This window comes from Cynoglossus semilaevis, chromosome 2 (genome assembly GCF_000523025.1).
Source record: "Cynoglossus semilaevis isolate Cse_v1.0 chromosome 2, Cse_v1.0, whole genome shotgun sequence".
NCBI classification, from domain to species: domain Eukaryota; kingdom Metazoa; phylum Chordata; class Actinopteri; order Pleuronectiformes; family Cynoglossidae; genus Cynoglossus; species Cynoglossus semilaevis.
In genome coordinates this window covers 2,360,636-2,378,006 of record NC_024308.1, presented here as the reverse complement: position 1 = coordinate 2,378,006, position 17,371 = coordinate 2,360,636, and the positions used below count along the sequence as shown (strand labels likewise).

Here is a 17,371-nt window from a genome sequence, read left to right as displayed (position 1 = left end):
GCGTGCGCTGCTGGAGAAGAAGCAGTAGGAAGGTGGTTAATCAAGTCGGGCTATTTCACTTCCTTTCTTTGTTATGTCACGCTAGTCAAATGCCAGATCCATTACGTAGAAATATCACAACCACAACAAACCTGGATTAAACGCAACCTCTGCTCTTCCCTGAACACTGACTTCAGCTGCTAGCCTCGGAGCTGGAGCTCGCCTCTGTGTTTCTTAATGACAGCTACAGATTAAACCGTTGGCCTCTGTAGCCAGATGAAGTGAAACCAGCGGCGTTTTCCTGCTTCCAGGGTGCAAGGAATGCACAGCAGGTGATGTTTTGTGTTTCTTATCCTAACTACTGAAGCTAGTTTACAGCCTGTAGAAGTTAGCGACATCGCTATTTTACAGCCTGTAGAAGTTAGCGACATCTAGTAGTGAGGTTGTATCATGGTAAATCTGTAAATTTGTCTACTGTGTGCTAATATTAAACAATGTAACATTTGGCTGTCTTTGCAGAAACAATAATAGTAATAATTTTACACAGTAAAATTAGTTTCTAATCATTTCTGTGCTGTTTGACACTGTGTTTAGTTTTCTCACATTTATTTTTCTCTCTGTTTGTAAATACTCCAAGTGAATTTAAGTCGCTTTAACATGAAGATTACAGGGTACACTTAGAAAAACTAAAAGTAATTTGATTAACCGAAAGCAGTTATTCCCAGAATAACAGTGGAGCATATACGATTTGGACAAAAATACAACTTTTATCCACAAAATAATATGTAACTTTTGTTACCACCTCCATTGTGCCCTTGTGTACATTTTAAAGTATTGGATGTACAAAATTGTTGCAAAATAAATTTAAAAAAAATGTGTAAAAGGCTGTGGCGTATTGTACTCTCTACAATCAGAATTAGGCACACATGTTGTCTTCACCTCTAACTGCAAGGAACATTTACTTTAAGTATGTTCCCTTTATGTTATACTTTTAAATAATATTGTTCTAATCATTTATTTAAAACTGATAATGTGCAGTTTTGTTTGAAAATATTAAATCCAAACAGATCTATTAGCACCAAGAAAAATGTTCCACTCTTGCTCTTACATATTTTAAACACCAGGGGCGCACGATAGAGGGTCCTATGTTGGTACAGCTGCACAAGCCATGTCACTTGTACAAAGTTGTTTTTGGCTTATCTCACAGAGTCAATATTTAGTGTCGGTGTCAGAATTACTGGACACTGAGTCAAAGTTTATGAATGAAATGGTCGAAAGGTTCAGTGTTGACAACACACATAACCAGGTCAAAGTATCAGTGAGTATTACTGCAGCTAACGTTGTCATAACACTATCATGAGTCAGCGGCTTTTCTGTTGGCCATATCAACACTGAGCTGCTGCCTGTTACTGTTGGTGAGAGACTGATAACACAGGACTGGACTGGATCTGCAGTCAATGCTTCGTTGAAGGTGGAGCTCTGGTAATCATTATTGGAGTTTATTGTCACATAAAATAATACACTAACACAGATAAGAAGCTGTGCTCTGTTTGCACATGTTAGTTGACTGTTGTTTTTTTTACTAATAATGTAAAAATGATTAAATAGTGTGTAGAATATATACAACATATACAGGTTTTGCAGGTCACTTCCTAAGTAAGCATGACAAAAATAATTTACATATAACAAGAAAAAAAATTTAGCCTGAAGAGGGCAGTAAACAGAGCCTCAGAATCTGACTGATTTAAAGCAGTTTTGTGAGTAAGAGTGGGCAACAATAGTTGTTCATTTTATATCTCAGGGTCACGGGGCAAAATCAGCATACAACCAGGTCAGACAGCCAGTCCAGCAGAGGGCCACATACACACACAAACAGCCATTCACACCGACATTTATATCCACAGTCAACGCCAGAATGTAACAAACTGTGACTCTCAAACACAGACAGGTTGTTTCCAGGATGTAAAATTGCCTGCTGTGATAAATACGGCAAAACTGAGTTTTGTTTTGATTCCCCTCGGGGCTTCGGAGGTATTAGTGGAGAGGTTTTTAATATATTAATGCCATGGTGGCTGCAGGGCTTTGACATTGACGCACACTGTGAATCTGACTCTTGTTTGCTGTCTGGTCTGGTTCAGATAAATAGTAAACATAGTGTAACGTATAACCAGGTTCATCCAGTCCACTCTGCACACGCTTGTCATCCAGACCCTGACGACAGTTAATGCCTAACTGTGTTATCTTGGCACAGTCTGTGTTATTATAAACAGTGTTGAGGTCTCTGTATAAAGGATGGATTTCTGTTTTCTTAATCATTTAAAAGCAAAATGAGAAGAACCAATCATGTGCTTCATACCTTATTTTCCTGATATCCAAAGTCCATGGACCAGTTTAAATGTCACACAAACTTCAGGAAGAGAATTCTAATTTAACACTTCTCTTACATAAGCTGTTGTTGTCATAAGCTACGACAACAACTACATATCTTTTTCCCCCCATTAACCTTAAGCCTTTTTCACTTCTTCTAAATTTAGGAACACAAAATTTAAAAAAAAAAGCCAAAAGTAAATTTTGGTATCATCTAGGCATTTTGCAAAATTATTAATTAGTTTTCTACCTGTAAAAACCTTTATGTAAAATTTTTAGATATTTTTCCAACTTGGATTTTTATTCACGTCATGATGTTTCTCTCTGTGTAAGACTGGGGTGTAATGGCCTCAGGAAGATTCGGAAAGACTAAACCATAAGAGTCGGACACAGCTGCTGGTTCTGAGTCTGTGGATGTGGTGTTGAAACAAAGCCGTGTTCTGGTCTGAAGTGGAAGACAAGAAGACAAGGTTTGGCTGCGGTCCAGCCAGGCCACATCCTGTGGACAGCCGCCAGCAGCAGCAGCAGCAGCAGCAGCAGCCGCAGGAGCGCGGCATGTTTCCTTTTAGGAGATGGGGACCAAAACAGGGAGATCGTCACCAGCTGTGGATTTGTTGTTCAGATTCATGTCCAAAGGCTCATTCATGTTATGTAAGTCAACATCCTGCCTGCTCCTCCGATGTCCACTAGAGGGCAACGTTTCCCTTCTGAGGGAAATTGACCGATCGAATATAAAAATAAAACAAAACGTATTTTTTCTTTTTTATTAATTGATTTTCTAGCGTGTGATTAACGCTAAAAGCAACACAGCGACTTCCTCTGGAGATTTTAATTACTTTAATTTGTCAAGAAAATCAGGGCGCCCCCTATAGAGATTAATTAACCCGATCAAATGCATTTCGAGCCATTATCTCAATGAAATTGACCTTTCATGCTGGTGTGAGTGTTTCGACAGGAGATTACAACGTTTTCAACTTGTGCAAAGCTTCCTACCGGTTGTCCAAATGCCACGTTTGTCCATGTGTCACTGTCTCTGCGGCTCCACTGTTTCCTTCACTGGTGCCAATCAAACTTCCTGCACCAGTGTGACTTCCTTTGTCAGACTCACTTCCTGTGGGGAAAAAATAGAACAGTCCACAGAGTTTTAATGTATTCTGAATCACACTTCATTTTCCCAGCTCGCGTTTTCATTTAGGCATTATTTCACCGTGTTTTCTGTACAGGAGTCTGTTAAAGTCTTGAAGTAGTGCCTCATATTTACTGTTTTTTTCTTAGTAATTGGTAAAAAATAAAAATAAAAAATATAATATTATGGTGCAGTATAAGTTTTCCTTTAATTTCAGTGATAGATGTGACCCTGTGGACTTTTAGCTCAGCTACGTACAACTGTGTTCAGAAAAAAATATTTACGCTTCTGGGATAATTAATTTTGTGATGTTGACTACATTTTGGACTTTTATTCCTGCTTTTGCAAATTGGCAATCTTATTTATGATTTATTTGACCAAAGCTTTGCATAAATCACTGTATACAGTCATTTGAACGTACAATAAAGCAGCCACACTGACAGCCTACAAGAGATGGTTTCAGTAATTTTTAGATTTCCCCCTAATTTCAGATGGTTCCAGTAATTTTTAGATTTCCCCCTAATTTTACTCAAAACAAAATAATTTGTTGTGTTGGAAAATTAATTTTGAAAAAAGTATTTTTAAATGTTATGGTACAAATATTTCTTCAAAACAAATTAGAAAGGAAAATAATTTATTGTGCTGGAAAGTGATTTTGCTTGCATCAAAAAATAAAAAAATAACTATAAATCAAGGCAAAACTATTTTGAATTTTTTTTTAAATGTTATGGTACAAATATTTCACATTTTCTAGTGTAATTCTTAGCAAAAATTATTTTTACATTTAAAACTATTTTTCATTTTCTCTATTTTGATTTTTTTTTTGTCTACATTATCTACCTCTGCACCATAAACTTCATTCTGTTTTTTAAAAGCAATCATTTTTCTCCTTCGTGTTTATTCTGTCCTTTTGTTGCTGCAACATCAAACGTCAATTTCCAAAATGTTTCATCTCATCTAGTTGAAGTGATGTTGTGTCACTGTTTCATTTCAACCACAGAAGGATTTCCCCTTCCTCTGAGACAAACCCCAGAATTCATTTTTGTTGCTCCGGTAGCTGTGAATGACAGCACCTCCTGGCTGCACCTGGTGGGACTTCAGGTTGAGACTATGAGACCTGGCTGCTTCCACGATGACGTGTGAGTCTGTGTGTTAGAGAAACACGCGTGTCTGAAGGTTCCATTCCCAGGTGGTATTTCTGTGTATTATTCTACTGAACTTCACTGTTACATTTTCTACCCACCACTGGAACTGCTGGTGTGTGTTCATGTGTGTGTGTGTATCGTTCCTCGAGTCTGATTGGCAGTTTAGTTGCCAACCCTGTGACTCACACTTGTCCCATGTGACAAGAACAAACACCCAGTACAAATAAAACAAGGCACAGCGTGGAGTAAGTTATTGTAAAATTATATTAACAAGCAATCTTTCCTCAATTTGAAATAAAAAAATATCAGCAAATAAAGGCAACATAGGACAGATGTTTATAATGCATAATGTTCACAGAAAAAAAAGAAAAGAAAAAAAAAAGAAAAAAGTTCTCATCACATTTACAAGACTGCTGCTAAGTTTATAATGATGTCTACTAGAATCAGTTTAAAAAGCTTTGACTAACTGAATAAATGGGCCAATATACATAGTCAAAGATTGTATCAAAATATAAAAAATGTGTGGGTTGAGGAGGGACGACGACCATTAATACAAGGGGGAGAGAGAGAGAGGGGCAATTATCAACAACCAATATGTACTAGATTTTAAATGGGCAGGTCGATCATAGCCATTCCATCATGATGAACCAAAGTGGGTAAAACACAGAAGGCTACGACGATGAGGAGCACAGAGTGTTAAGCACAGGCAGGTAAAGAGATATACACCACATCTTAAAGCAGGTGTCCACACAGAGAAAGAGCAGCACTAGGTAGTATGTTGTACACAGATTCTCAGCATTCATGCACTCACGTCTCATGCCAAAGCCTCCTTCCTCCTGACAGAACGCCAAGGCGCCGCTGCCCGCCACTCCTCCCACCACCACCCTCCCGCTGTTGCCTTCCAACAGCGGCAGAGAGAGAGAGAGAGAGAGCAGAGCGGGCATCGGTGTCAACAGTTAGAGACTCAAACCGGACCAAATGAGACCGGTTTGACACCGCAGGGGACAATCTGAGCACGTTCATACTGAGGAGGGTCAGCGCGGCGACAAAAAGTCGTTTTCTTTCACATCTTTTTTTCCCCCCTCTTTTGAAAAAAAATGGAAGAATGACTGCTGGGAATAATAATACATCAATGACGAAATGTTGCCGTGAAAAAAAAAAAGGCAAGTTTTTTGAGTTTTCCTACTTTTGACTGTGACTTTGGTGACGCAGGAGTTTTTCGCATCGAGATGAGTAAAATGACGAGACAAAGACTTTCCAAGCACACAATGCATATGCACACTCTCCAGTGTTTTTAAGTGACAAAAGCCGAGACATTTCCTGCACATCTTGCACCACAACGCAATAATTAAAAAGTACAAGAGGTAAACTTTCGACCACTTTTCCTCCCCCGTCACGTTGTGGACGAGGGGACTAAGAGGGAAGCGAGGGGGGGCTACGAGGGAAAACATAAAACGTGTCATGTATGCATTTCAGTAGCTGGTTTCGTCACAATAGGGGATTGTGATCAATGGAGAAATTGTCCTTCATTTTTGAGCAAGGAGCAGTAGTCGCCAGCCATTTTTGAATCTACTCGGATCAGCAACCTGGCGTACATGTGGAACCAAAGTGGCGCCTGTCCCTGATTCAATGCTGCTGTGTTTGGCTGTGTCTTATCGTGAGCTCAAATCCTTGGAATGATGGCAAATAATGGGCTTGAGGAAAGGGGTCACACACTCATCGTCATGGTGGGAGAGTACTGTAGAAAAACATGGATAGAAGAGACAGACGTTATGAAAAAAAAAAACCAATGTGTTCAGACAGTTAACTACTTTAAAGTACAGTTCTCCTTATTTTCATGTTTGAAAAAAAAAAAAAAACCAATGTGTTCAGACAGTTAACTACTTTAAAGTACAGTTCTCCTAATCTTTATGTTTTAAAAAAAATCAGTTCTTAAATGCAGCTAAAAAAAAGCAAAAAAAAGCTTTCTATATAAAACCAACAGGTCAAAAAAGGAGTTCTCCTAAATTGTCTCTTCTCTCTATAAAGTGATTAGAAATATCTTAAGAGAAAAGAAGGCTCACGTTCTCGCTCTGAAAGGAGTGGAGGAAGTTTCCGCTCAGCTCTCCATCATCCCTCGGGGTTCCTGGAGGATTGCTAATGCCACTTAAATTGTTTGGGGAATTCTGGAAATAGAGATATTTTTTTGACAAATGTAAATCCAAAAGCCCTCTCTCCCAGATTACACATACAACTGCCTCTGCATTATGATGACCGGTCTTACCTTGTTCATTCCGTCCATATCACCAGAGCCTGGGAATTAGACGCAGACGGTGTTTTATAAAAAGTCTCTTTGAAACAATGCCTCCAATTCAAACACAGCTAAATGGTTGGTTTTAAAATGACATGTAACATCATGTGACAACTAACATTCACTACTGCAATGGCAAAGAAACACAACTGCAAAGTGTTTTGCGTGCTGTGTTACCTAGTGATCCATTCATGTGGTGTGGTTCCATCCCTGCCATGGCTCCCAGGGGTCCGTCAGAACCAGGACCCATTGGAAACTGGATGAGAAACAACACAACGAAGCTGCAGTGTTACAGGTTCACAACACACTTCAGTACAATGACAAGCAATACTGAAAAAAAATAAATAAATCTATCACCACAGATATGTTTATCTAAAGCACAAGCACATTTTATCCAATCAGTGGTGGAGAAATATCTAAATCCTAATTCAGTTTCTCCAATTTTCCTGTGCATTTATACAAACCATTACTAATCATAAGCGACCATTTATTTTTATTTTTCATAATTTACAATGTATTTATGATCAAAAACATTATGAAAAAAAAAGTATGTATCAAGTTTTTGATGTGATGATGATCTTAGGTGTTTGAAGAGCAACATTTATAATTCGTTACATGTGGAGACAGTTTGAAGAACCTGTGAAGTGACTTATTTGTGTCGACACAGACATCATAACCTGCTGCATGTATAGAAACAGCAGTGACCTGCAGAGTTCAGGTGTTTCTGTTAATGGCACGACCAGCTGAGCTCTGAAAAAGCACTTAAAGTCTCAACTGCTTTAATGCTCCATCATCACAGATCACTTGACAAAGGAGAGAATTATATATATAGATATACATATATATATATATTTGAATGTGCTCCATCTTTAAATCAATGCAGTGTTAGTTCACAGAGTCCAGAGCAGTGTATTTAGTGTAGGCCAAAGAAGAAGATTACTAACACTTACATTATTCCGGTTGCCAGGTCCAGTGTTGATCATGGTGTATAAATTGTCACCAGAGTTGTTTGAGTCTGAAAAATAAAATTAAATAAAAAATACAATTAGTATTAGATTCTGCATAGGACGGAGAATAACATAAAATCATCCTGGATGTGTAGGTAGTGCTAACCTGCAGGGCTAGGCATGATGGGAGTTCCAGGAGGTCCTCCACCTCCAGAGGCCCCCTTTGGAGGAGCAATAAAGGTAAGAATGTTAATGTTGCCGAAAACACAATTATTTCTATATGATGTGTGTGGGAGGGAGGAGGTGGGAGGGATTGTCGTGAGTACTCACCCCATATGCACCAGGAGAGGGTGATGAATAAGGCATCTGGAACCACAGACATCAACATTACAGACCAGAAAGGTCCGGTGTGAGCTCCTCTCCTATACCTCAAAGTGTCATCACTCATCATTCGCTCTTCCTAAGTCTGTTACGGCTGACCGACTGAATGTGTGTGTGTGTGTGTGTGTGTGTGAAAGCCATGACATATAATACTGCAATTACATCTGGGACTAGACCCTGTGAAAACATTAGACTTTTACATCTGTAAGCACAGATCTGGCTGCAATCTGAACCCTGGCGACCGTGAGTGTGTGTGAGTGTGTGTATATATTAGTACTCACAGAGTTGGCATTGTTCGGATTAGGCCATGGCCGACCAGTGCCTGGCCCCCTAGAGGTAAGGATCAACAGAAATGTAGTTTTGTTATTTTATTATTTTTTTTAATGGTAAATAAATATATATTTATGAATGATCAGGGCTCACATGTTCACTGGCATCCCAGGACCCATGGCGTTGTGTGGTGGCCTCATTCCTCCACCAAAGTTCTGAGCAGACAAGAACACAAACAACAGAGTGGCAAAATTTCAATTTAGAATTTTTGGATGATTTTAGAATCTTAAAATTATGTCACCGCTAATAACGGTTCTCGTAGAAAGAATAAACACAAAAATGATTTGACACATGATGTCATCTGATTACAACACCATTACAAACATCTCTTTATATCAGTTATCAGTATATATATAATAAAATCTGTGAAAGACGCAGCTCACCTGTGGACCCGGGCCCATTGGCCCCATGCCTCGGGGGCCACTCATTCTCTGCATTGGCCCCAGGTTAGGGTGTCCTGTAGGAACCAAGGTATTTTTAGTGGGATAAAAAAAATAAAAAGAAGAATTTTCTGTTGAAGAGTTTGTATTCTGTAAGGCTGTCAAACAAATTAAAATTTGATTTTGATAATTCACAGGCATGCAGAGAATCATCAGCAATTAATCATGATTAGTTAACATTAATCAACATGACAATTTTTTTTTTTTTTGCTCAGTTGAAGACTTTAAAAAAACATGCAGGTGCTTTGGTGAAGAAAAAAAAATGTTCTCTTTCCAAACACTGTGTTAGTGATGTGTTTATCAAATATATGATCAAAATCATTCAGCCCATGCATCAACACTCTTTAATCTAATTAATTTCATAATGATCCCAGCTAATAAGGTGCAGTTGACAGCCCTAGTATTGATTCAAACCTTGTGGTCGAGTTGGGTCCATGTTGGGCAGCATAGGATGAGGACCTGGTCCTCCACCTGGAGGCTGGGAGGGTTAAAGATGACACGGTTAGCCTTGTGTTACAGACACATGTTCTGTATCATGTCTGTATTTTGTGCCATCTACCTGGTTGCCCATCCTGATGGGGGGACCTCTCGGGCCTCCAGCGAAGCGAGGTGACATAAAGGACTGAGACGGAAATAAATAAAATAAATTTACCTCACATCAAAAATGTCCCAAAAATAAAGTATCATTCAGCGTGCCTAACGGCAAGATTTGTGGCTACTGGCGGCAGTGCGAAAGCATTAAGCTGAGACGAATGCCAAAGCATGACGCATCAGCACTGAGAAACCCAGTTCCCAAATGACTGCAGATAGCAAAAAACACAGAACGAGAGAGTGAGAGAGAGAGAGCGAAGGAGAGAGAGGGAGCTTTACCTGACTGTGAGGTCCCATCATACTGTTAGGGGGAGGAGGCTGGGGGTGAGGAGAGCCCTGGGGACCAGGAGGACCCTGTGGCATTGCACAAAAACGAAGAGGCAAGGACAAAGACAAGGGGAGGGAGAGTGTGAAGGATGGGGTGAGTGAAGAAAGGAGAATTGAGAGACAGCAGTGATGAAGAGAGACACAGACAGGAGAAGCTGGGTTACTGCAGGGCCAGAGGACAGTCAGAGAGCAAGAACCAAAGCTTGCTGCAAAACAACAACAACAACAAAACAAAAACAAAAAATGTACAAAAATAAGACGCAAGTTTTCCTATATCCCAAGATGGTAAGAGAGGAGAAGGGGGGAGGAGGGAGAGACAGCGTGAGAGAGAGAGGCAGCAGAGAGGAGCAAGCAAATGATTTAGCCTTGAATGAGAGAAAACAGTCAGAGACATGGAGAGGATGTGTGCTCTTTTGCCTGTCAGTCATGACATTAAGAAGCCTGCTGCATGCACTATGTTATCGCTGCTAATTCCCTAAATTAACAGCATCCATTAAGGCCTATGCAATTAGCTTTATAACAACATTAAACACTGGCACTGTGTTGTTAATGTCAGGGAATAAGAGCTCTAATTTAGACTCCTTCTGGATTCCCATATATATATATAAAGCGTGTGTGTGTGCAAGCGCCAGGGTTTCATACATCAGTGTCAAAAATGCTATTCCTGATTATCAACACGATCACATAATCAGACACGGCTTTGTGGCTTCACGAGTGGATCGTGTGATTGAGTGGAGACGGGGCAACGTTGAGATTTTATGTCCCATTTTAGAAGTAAGTTCCACACAGACGGGAGTCGGGAGTTTATCCACATGGTATTGATTTACAGTAGGTGCTGCACATTTCGATTTCTCCATTAGGGAAAATGGCCATGGCTGCCTGTTTACAGCACTGGAGAGGCCCGCGCAGACAGAACGTCTGTGATGTTTACTACCGAAAGTTCTGTCAGCTGAGTGGAGAGAACAAGACCCGAACAAGATCAGTGCAGACCCTACAGTACCAGCATGTACACAGAACCAAGAACCCTGAACGCAGCACGTGAATCTATAGGCTGGTTTAATAGCTACCCCGTGGAAAAACCAAAAAAGTGGGGATTCCACTTCAAATATCAAGTGAAGTTGGACTCACCTGGAAAAAGCCTGGTGGCATGGGCCCTCCTGGCATACCATCACCAGGGGGCATCCCTCCCATTACAGGGCTTGGGGCTGCTGCTGCACTCTGGGGAAAAAAAAAATCAAAAAAGGAAAAAAAAACATTTTAACAGTGAATTGAAAATACTTGATTTTTAACAGCAAATGTTGCTACATTTATTTGAACTTTATTTGGCACCGCTGTCAGCTAACAGTTTGCTGTAACCGTAAACCAAGAGTTCAAACTAAAGTGATGGTATCATTGGTGATCGGCCACTAGAAGTGAATGATGTCATGTTTATCTGCAGGAACGTTGTCCTCATTTTAACTTTTTTTTAGGCAAGGTAAAAAAGTGTACAAGTCAAAGATAACTTGAACTGAAATTATGCAAACAAAAGACATGGCAATAAGGCAGCAACAAAAACCTAGAGACAGTTTTTAGAATTACATTAGGTAGAACATTTTCTACTGGGCAATAATCACATGAGTTTTTAGAATTACATTAGGTACAACATTTTCTACTGGGCAATAATCACATTAAACTGCCTGGAGTGAATGTTTTTTTACATTTTACAGTTAGAGAATTAAAAATGTACAGTCATGTAAAAAATGTTTTATAGCCACGCGTGTAAAAAAGAGAGGGAGTCGTTGTGTGTAATGAGCCGAGGATGAAAAAAAAAAATTTGATGTTTAAAAATATGAATGATACACAGATACACTGTAAGAGGAGTATTAATAGAAAACCTTTTTGAGGCCTCTGCACCCTACTGGCCCAGGAACCAGTAGATCTGATAAAGCTCTGTGGTCTCTATCCAGTCATTGGTTCCAGAGTGCTGCTGCACAGTGGGGGCCTCACTGGACCGACTTCCTGCTTAAACCACAGCTCTAATTCACTAATGTGCCATTTGCTTTGGTCACACTCTCCTAATTGCCTGAATTTTCTTCCCTGTTGCTGCAGCAATATGAGATGAGCTAATGTCTACAGAGCCGCGATGGGGCGTGGCTTGCTGAGGAACGACAGAAAGAGAGGAGCGCCCTCTGTGTCCCGTTCGTCGATGCGGTGCTCACCCATGTTGCGCCGCAGACGGTCATGAGACAAACGCACGTACGGGCAGACGCAAACAACAGAACACTCCTCGACCGGAGCCCCGCAGCCGCAGCTCCACAGACTCCTCTGGTCAACAGCCAACACACTCCCTGATATTGACTGCACCTCCTCTAATTATATCTGCTGGGACGACCACTGCAGGGCTACTGTGAAATGCCTCAGCAGGGAGAGAAGTGAAGCCGGAGGGACGAGTCACATCGCAGCGCCACTGAATGTAACCCATCTTTCCTGATACAGAGGTGGTGTGGCGGCAGATTAAGTAAAGGGAGGACGTACAAATCTGGTCCACCGTTACAGAGCAGCGTCTAGTTTGACAACACGTACAGAAACGTGCAATAGTTTTAAGCAGTTGTGGATTCAATTAGACTACAATTATGAGGCCAACTATTATGATTTAAAAAAAACAACAAATATCTCATGTTTGAGTCCCCCACCCTCAGTATGTTCTTGTTTGAGGTATGCACAATTGTGTGCTTGGAAAGCACAGTGTAGACAAATAGATCCTCCTTATTGGCATAGAGAAAACACATCCTGTTTAACGAGAATAAAACTGCCCCGGCAAGTCAGACTGAAGCTAGTTTTGCAAGACATTAGGAACTACGTCCACCTGAAACAGTTACTGTGTAGGAAAGTTAACGACCTGCAATCACTAAATTAACAAAATAAATAATGTTTTGTTTTATTGTCATTATATTTATCTTTACCTTTGTCATAGACTCTGACCGCTGTTTTCTAAATGCCTGTTTTAAGTTACATAAAAACTACAAAGTGTCTCATAATAATTAACTGCACCTGAGAAAAAAAAAAACGTAGCTAAATGCTGACGTTTTTCTCCTGAAAGAAGCAAAACGATTTCACCACGCTAAGTAATTGTGAGCAGATGCCGGTCTATTACGAACTCAGCGCAGATAAGAATCAACATTTTATGGCTTCTTTTACAGTGGTGTAGTATGCGCTCCTTCAGTCACTCTGTCTGGCCCCTTTGTAGTGAAATGGCATCTGAAGTTAGCTTTGTCCCTCTGCCCTAAGTGGGCTATTCCTGGAAAGAAATAATGAATTAAAACACAGCTATATTTAAAAGGGTATTGACTAGAACGTCATAAACCTCGAGTCAACAACCTACATGGCCGTGTGGAAGTGGAAAAAGAAAAAAAACAAAAAACAATGTGCAGCATGGCAGCGTCTCAGGCTCGTTGTGTGTCAGATTTTTATCATGTTTCTCCCAAACCTACTGTACAGCCGTGCTCTCTGGATCCTTCCAAATGTTATAAAGCCACCTTTGGGTTAAAACAGACTCTCTGGTCCAGTGACAGATGTCTGTGCCCTGCCTCAGGCTATGAGGCTCTTGTCCAGGGCCTTCCTTACAACCTCCCAGGGGACCTTCTCAAAGACAGCCAACCCACCCCCCCTCCCTTCCAACTCGCAATGATTCAGCACGTACATGTTAGTACTTAAAAGCATGCAAGCAACTCCAGACAAACACATTTTCTCTGAATAATTAAATCAGTGAAGAAGGTTACCAAAGGCCAGATTGGTGGCGGATGTCTCCTTTTTAAAAAACAAAAAAAAATTGGAGACAAACACAAGCCTGGAGATTAACCAATTTAAATGCACAGAGCCAGGAACCAAGTAAAACTGAAGAGGCAAAAGACTATGACACACAAATGATCACAGAGCGGAGCTACAGCACAGACCACCCAACTGCTGGGTTCTGACCTCGCCAGCTTACAGCAGCCTCACTTCTTCCACTGGAACCGAGGCTCAAAGGAAACCAGCCCTGATGTTTGGCTTGTAAATGTTTAACCATCAATCAACATCATAAAAACCCACTAGATCCTGATGCGGCGCGGGCGCTCTCACCCTCTGTGCTTACTTGTACCAGTTTCTTTTTCACATCTCGTATACCTCTGGTCCCTTTTTTACCCCCAACCCCCTCTCCGCCTTATTCCCTCAGCTCCCTTTCTGTGGAGTATGCTGGGCATATGCCACTGTGCCACTCCCCTTTCCTTTTTTCTAATCTGCCCTACAGCTCTGTGACAGCCATCAATCAGCCGCTGACACCATGGCGACAAGGCCCCTTGGGGGGCGTTCATCAAGCTCAGCGTGAGTACGCCTGGGCTTTACGAGCGCTGCCGTCTAACAGAGCAGTGATCACCTCCCCCACACCTAGACAAAGGCTAGGGTCCAAGGACTAGTACTGTCCACACACGCGCACACACACACACACACACACACACTCTGAACTGAGCCAATGGTTTCCACAAATGAAGAGCAGCACACCAAACGACAGAGCAAAGGGTAACCACAAGATGTCGGGGGAAAACCAACCGCACCGAGAGCTTCGCACCACAGCAGCAGCAGCAGCACGCTGTCCAGACTGATGTCACACTCATTTCTTCTATCATTTAAAAAATGGCCTTGGTCACATGTAGGGGGTGTGATGTAACACCTTTTTTTTTCATTTGTGTGTATGGCAAAAATATAACATCATGATGTATCATTTATGTTTTGTTTTTATTTGTAACTCGGACAATTTTCGTTTATGGAAATGTTTTAATGTGAGAAACGTCTCGTTTCTAAATAATCCAAAAGTATATGTAAAATCTAGATTAAATTATTGAAAAAAAAACAAAAAACACAGCCGTTCTCCTGCCACCTAGGTCACCTGCCAGATCAGGAGGCCTGTTACCCTGACAACAGTGTCTGACAGGAGAGGCATCAACATCTGGGGTTTAACACAACCCTACCCAATACAGCACTGACCAAACTGAACTTGTTTGTGAATCAGTCACTAACAAAAACTGCTTCACCTCTAATTTTTTCTTAGATTTGTTTCAATCTTCTCGTCCAGTCCTTACTGACACAGTTCCACAAACACAAAGATGAGAAGTGGAGATGAAAAATGCCAGGTCACACTCAAAGCCAAATGCCAATAAACCACAACATTACTAGCATTACTGGAGCAATTAGCAAACAACTGGTGACATTTTTTCAAAATCATTTACAAGTCATTTTGGTTGTTTGTTTCGTTTTTAATAACCTGCATATTTATTAGACAACTTGACCTTTTGCCCGTTCAGGGCAGCGAGGGGCCACTGTTAAATCACACTGCATGTCTAAAATCTTGCAAGTCGTGCCGGACACATATTAGCTACTTATTTGCGATCACAAATCAGGCTGGGTCCCTGAGCGTAGTGAGGATAAGGGGTAAAAGCACTCGACAGGTCTGACTCAGGGTGTGCTGACATCAGCATCATTTTCCCAGAAGCCTATAAAGCTTATTGTCGAGCGCATCATTCGTCCCACCAACAGGGCAAGATGACAGATCATTTAGGACGAAAAATAAAAAAAGGCAACAAAAAAACCCCACAAACACCAGCCAGAATTACATTAGTTAGTTTAAACAGCTACATAAGGGGGTATAAAGAGGATAACAGGAAGTGATTCATATCTACAAAACACTGTGTACGTTGTAGTCTAATACCTCCATCGGAAAAAAAAACGACCAGAAGTAACGCTTGTGAGAAGCAAAGCATGAGACGTTATAAACACAGACAGAAGAGCTTCCTCTTCAGCCCAAACAAAACAAAACAACAACAACAACTCACTGAACAACATGATTTGTAGAGAGCACCATTGTACGATTCAGCCTTGTGAGAATGTACGCACTACTCACATAATCATGGAAGGCCTTTGCTTCACTGGAGTGGTCACATGTCTCCCTCCTCTCTGGAGCAGCACAATACAAGTCCCAGAATACACTGTGGACAAGACAGGTCATGAAGCACGCACAGGCAACCACACAACATGGACACATCTACGAGACAGACGAGAACACAACACTGCTTACCACCACCAGGAATGTAGGAATCCAGGGGGTTCTCCGAGTGTTATGTTTTTCTCCCATCGAATCTTAAGAGAACAGGATTTCCACAGTGAGCACATTTTATTAGCGCCGTCGTAGCACACATGCTACAAACTAATGTGCAACATAAGGCTTAGGTAGATAAAAGTAAAGCACCACATACCTCTGACAAAAAGGTCTGTGCTGACTTCTGTGCTCCGATGTGTAACAAATACTCATAGACGTACAGAGCCAACCTGTGCAGGAAACAAATTTATATTAAAAAAAAAATCTATGTCTATATGGTTTTTTTAATCAACATTAATCTACAATAATTATGATTATTTTGCTCAGTTAAATAAAATGGTTGCAAAATGAATGTCACACTGTGTTTGGTTTAGCAGCACCTGGTGGTAAACAAATATATTGTGAATAAATGCAAAACGTTTTGTAGCCTTATGTTAAAACACACAAAAATAATCTTGTCCTAACTGTGGACTAATGTTTACAACATGGTGATCTGTACAGAAGACTCATCAAATGTATGCAATGTTTCCAAGCTGTCATCTCATTTACATTTTATTTCTGTAAGTGATAATAGAATATTAAAGTAAATATTTCAGTTCAATCTTAAAGAATGTATCTCAATTCGTTACGATATAATTGGCAGTAAACAAATAAAATGACAAACCGTTGTTTTATTAATTAATTGAAAACCAGTAATGTCAAAGAACCATATGGTTCCAAAACGTTGCCACTGTTTCAAAATGTAAAAACCTAGTCTGTGTTTTGCCTCAAAAGTTTTTTGTGCACCATTTTACAGACACATGCTAAACCTTTATATGAAAAAAAAATAAAATAAAAGTTGTGGTTTTAAATTGTTGTCTGTGTTGTATGACTAGTGTAGAAAATCTCATCCCCAGTCTTTGGTTCAATTTTCTGCTGAGGGACTAAGACACAGGCCCTCTGAACAATGGCTGCCAAATGGCCAATGCCAAAAAAATTAACTGGGGACTGTGCGACCATGCGAAGCCTGGTGAAGACTCTCAATAACGACAAAGTAGAGCAGCGTTATCACTGTTTAAAAGCAGAATTGATGGTTTGTGCCACGAATCCACACGAGCTGCCTGCCGTGTATTCATTAGCTACGGCATCCTGGTGCCACTGATGGGGCTGAGGGGAAATAAAAACGGAGCCCATCCACAGAAACAATGTAGCACCGCGGTGTTATTGTTTCATTCACTCGCCGAGAACTGGTCTACAAAACCCCGCAAGAACGTTAGAATACCGCCGTTTTAAACATAACCACAATCCGCCGTCGCAGGCGTAAAGAGAGACGCCAATTAGCCAAAGGCGGCAGGGAGAC

General features: G+C 40.7%; 1 protein-coding gene and 1 long non-coding RNA gene across 3 annotated transcripts in view; one reads left to right on the top strand and one right to left on the bottom strand.

Moving 5' to 3' along the window:
• The first annotated feature begins 384 nt into the window (after positions 1-384).
• On the top strand, positions 385-5,038 carry LOC112486791 (uncharacterized). Its single transcript, XR_003049275.1, has 2 exons — positions 385-2,997; positions 4,473-5,038. It is a non-coding gene; the product is annotated as an uncharacterized LOC112486791 (long non-coding RNA).
• A 285-nt stretch (positions 5,039-5,323) lies between these two features.
• The window catches only part of ssbp3b (single stranded DNA binding protein 3b), a 12,447-nt gene continuing 399 nt past the window's right edge, over positions 5,324-17,371 (bottom strand). Inside the window, exons 2-18 of one of the 2 annotated variants that reach the window (XM_008330658.3) lie at positions 16,190-16,262; positions 16,012-16,073; positions 15,838-15,922; positions 11,052-11,141; positions 9,876-9,950; positions 9,565-9,627; positions 9,420-9,483; positions 8,949-9,022; positions 8,659-8,720; positions 8,517-8,565; positions 8,185-8,220; positions 8,021-8,075; positions 7,858-7,922; positions 7,085-7,163; positions 6,881-6,909; positions 6,681-6,782; positions 5,324-6,355 (exon numbers count right to left, since the gene is read on the bottom strand). In XM_008330658.3, coding sequence (XP_008328880.1) covers positions 6,326-6,355; positions 6,681-6,782; positions 6,881-6,909; positions 7,085-7,163; positions 7,858-7,922; positions 8,021-8,075; positions 8,185-8,220; positions 8,517-8,565; positions 8,659-8,720; positions 8,949-9,022; positions 9,420-9,483; positions 9,565-9,627; positions 9,876-9,950; positions 11,052-11,141; positions 15,838-15,922; positions 16,012-16,073; positions 16,190-16,262 — 1,093 coding nt within the window. In that variant the 3' untranslated portion in view covers positions 5,324-6,325. The remainder of the gene's footprint in view (positions 6,356-6,680; positions 6,783-6,880; positions 6,910-7,084; positions 7,164-7,857; positions 7,923-8,020; positions 8,076-8,184; positions 8,221-8,516; positions 8,566-8,658; positions 8,721-8,948; positions 9,023-9,419; positions 9,484-9,564; positions 9,628-9,875; positions 9,951-11,051; positions 11,142-15,837; positions 15,923-16,011; positions 16,074-16,189; positions 16,263-17,371) is intronic. The other variant, XM_008330667.3, reaches the window with a different exon arrangement.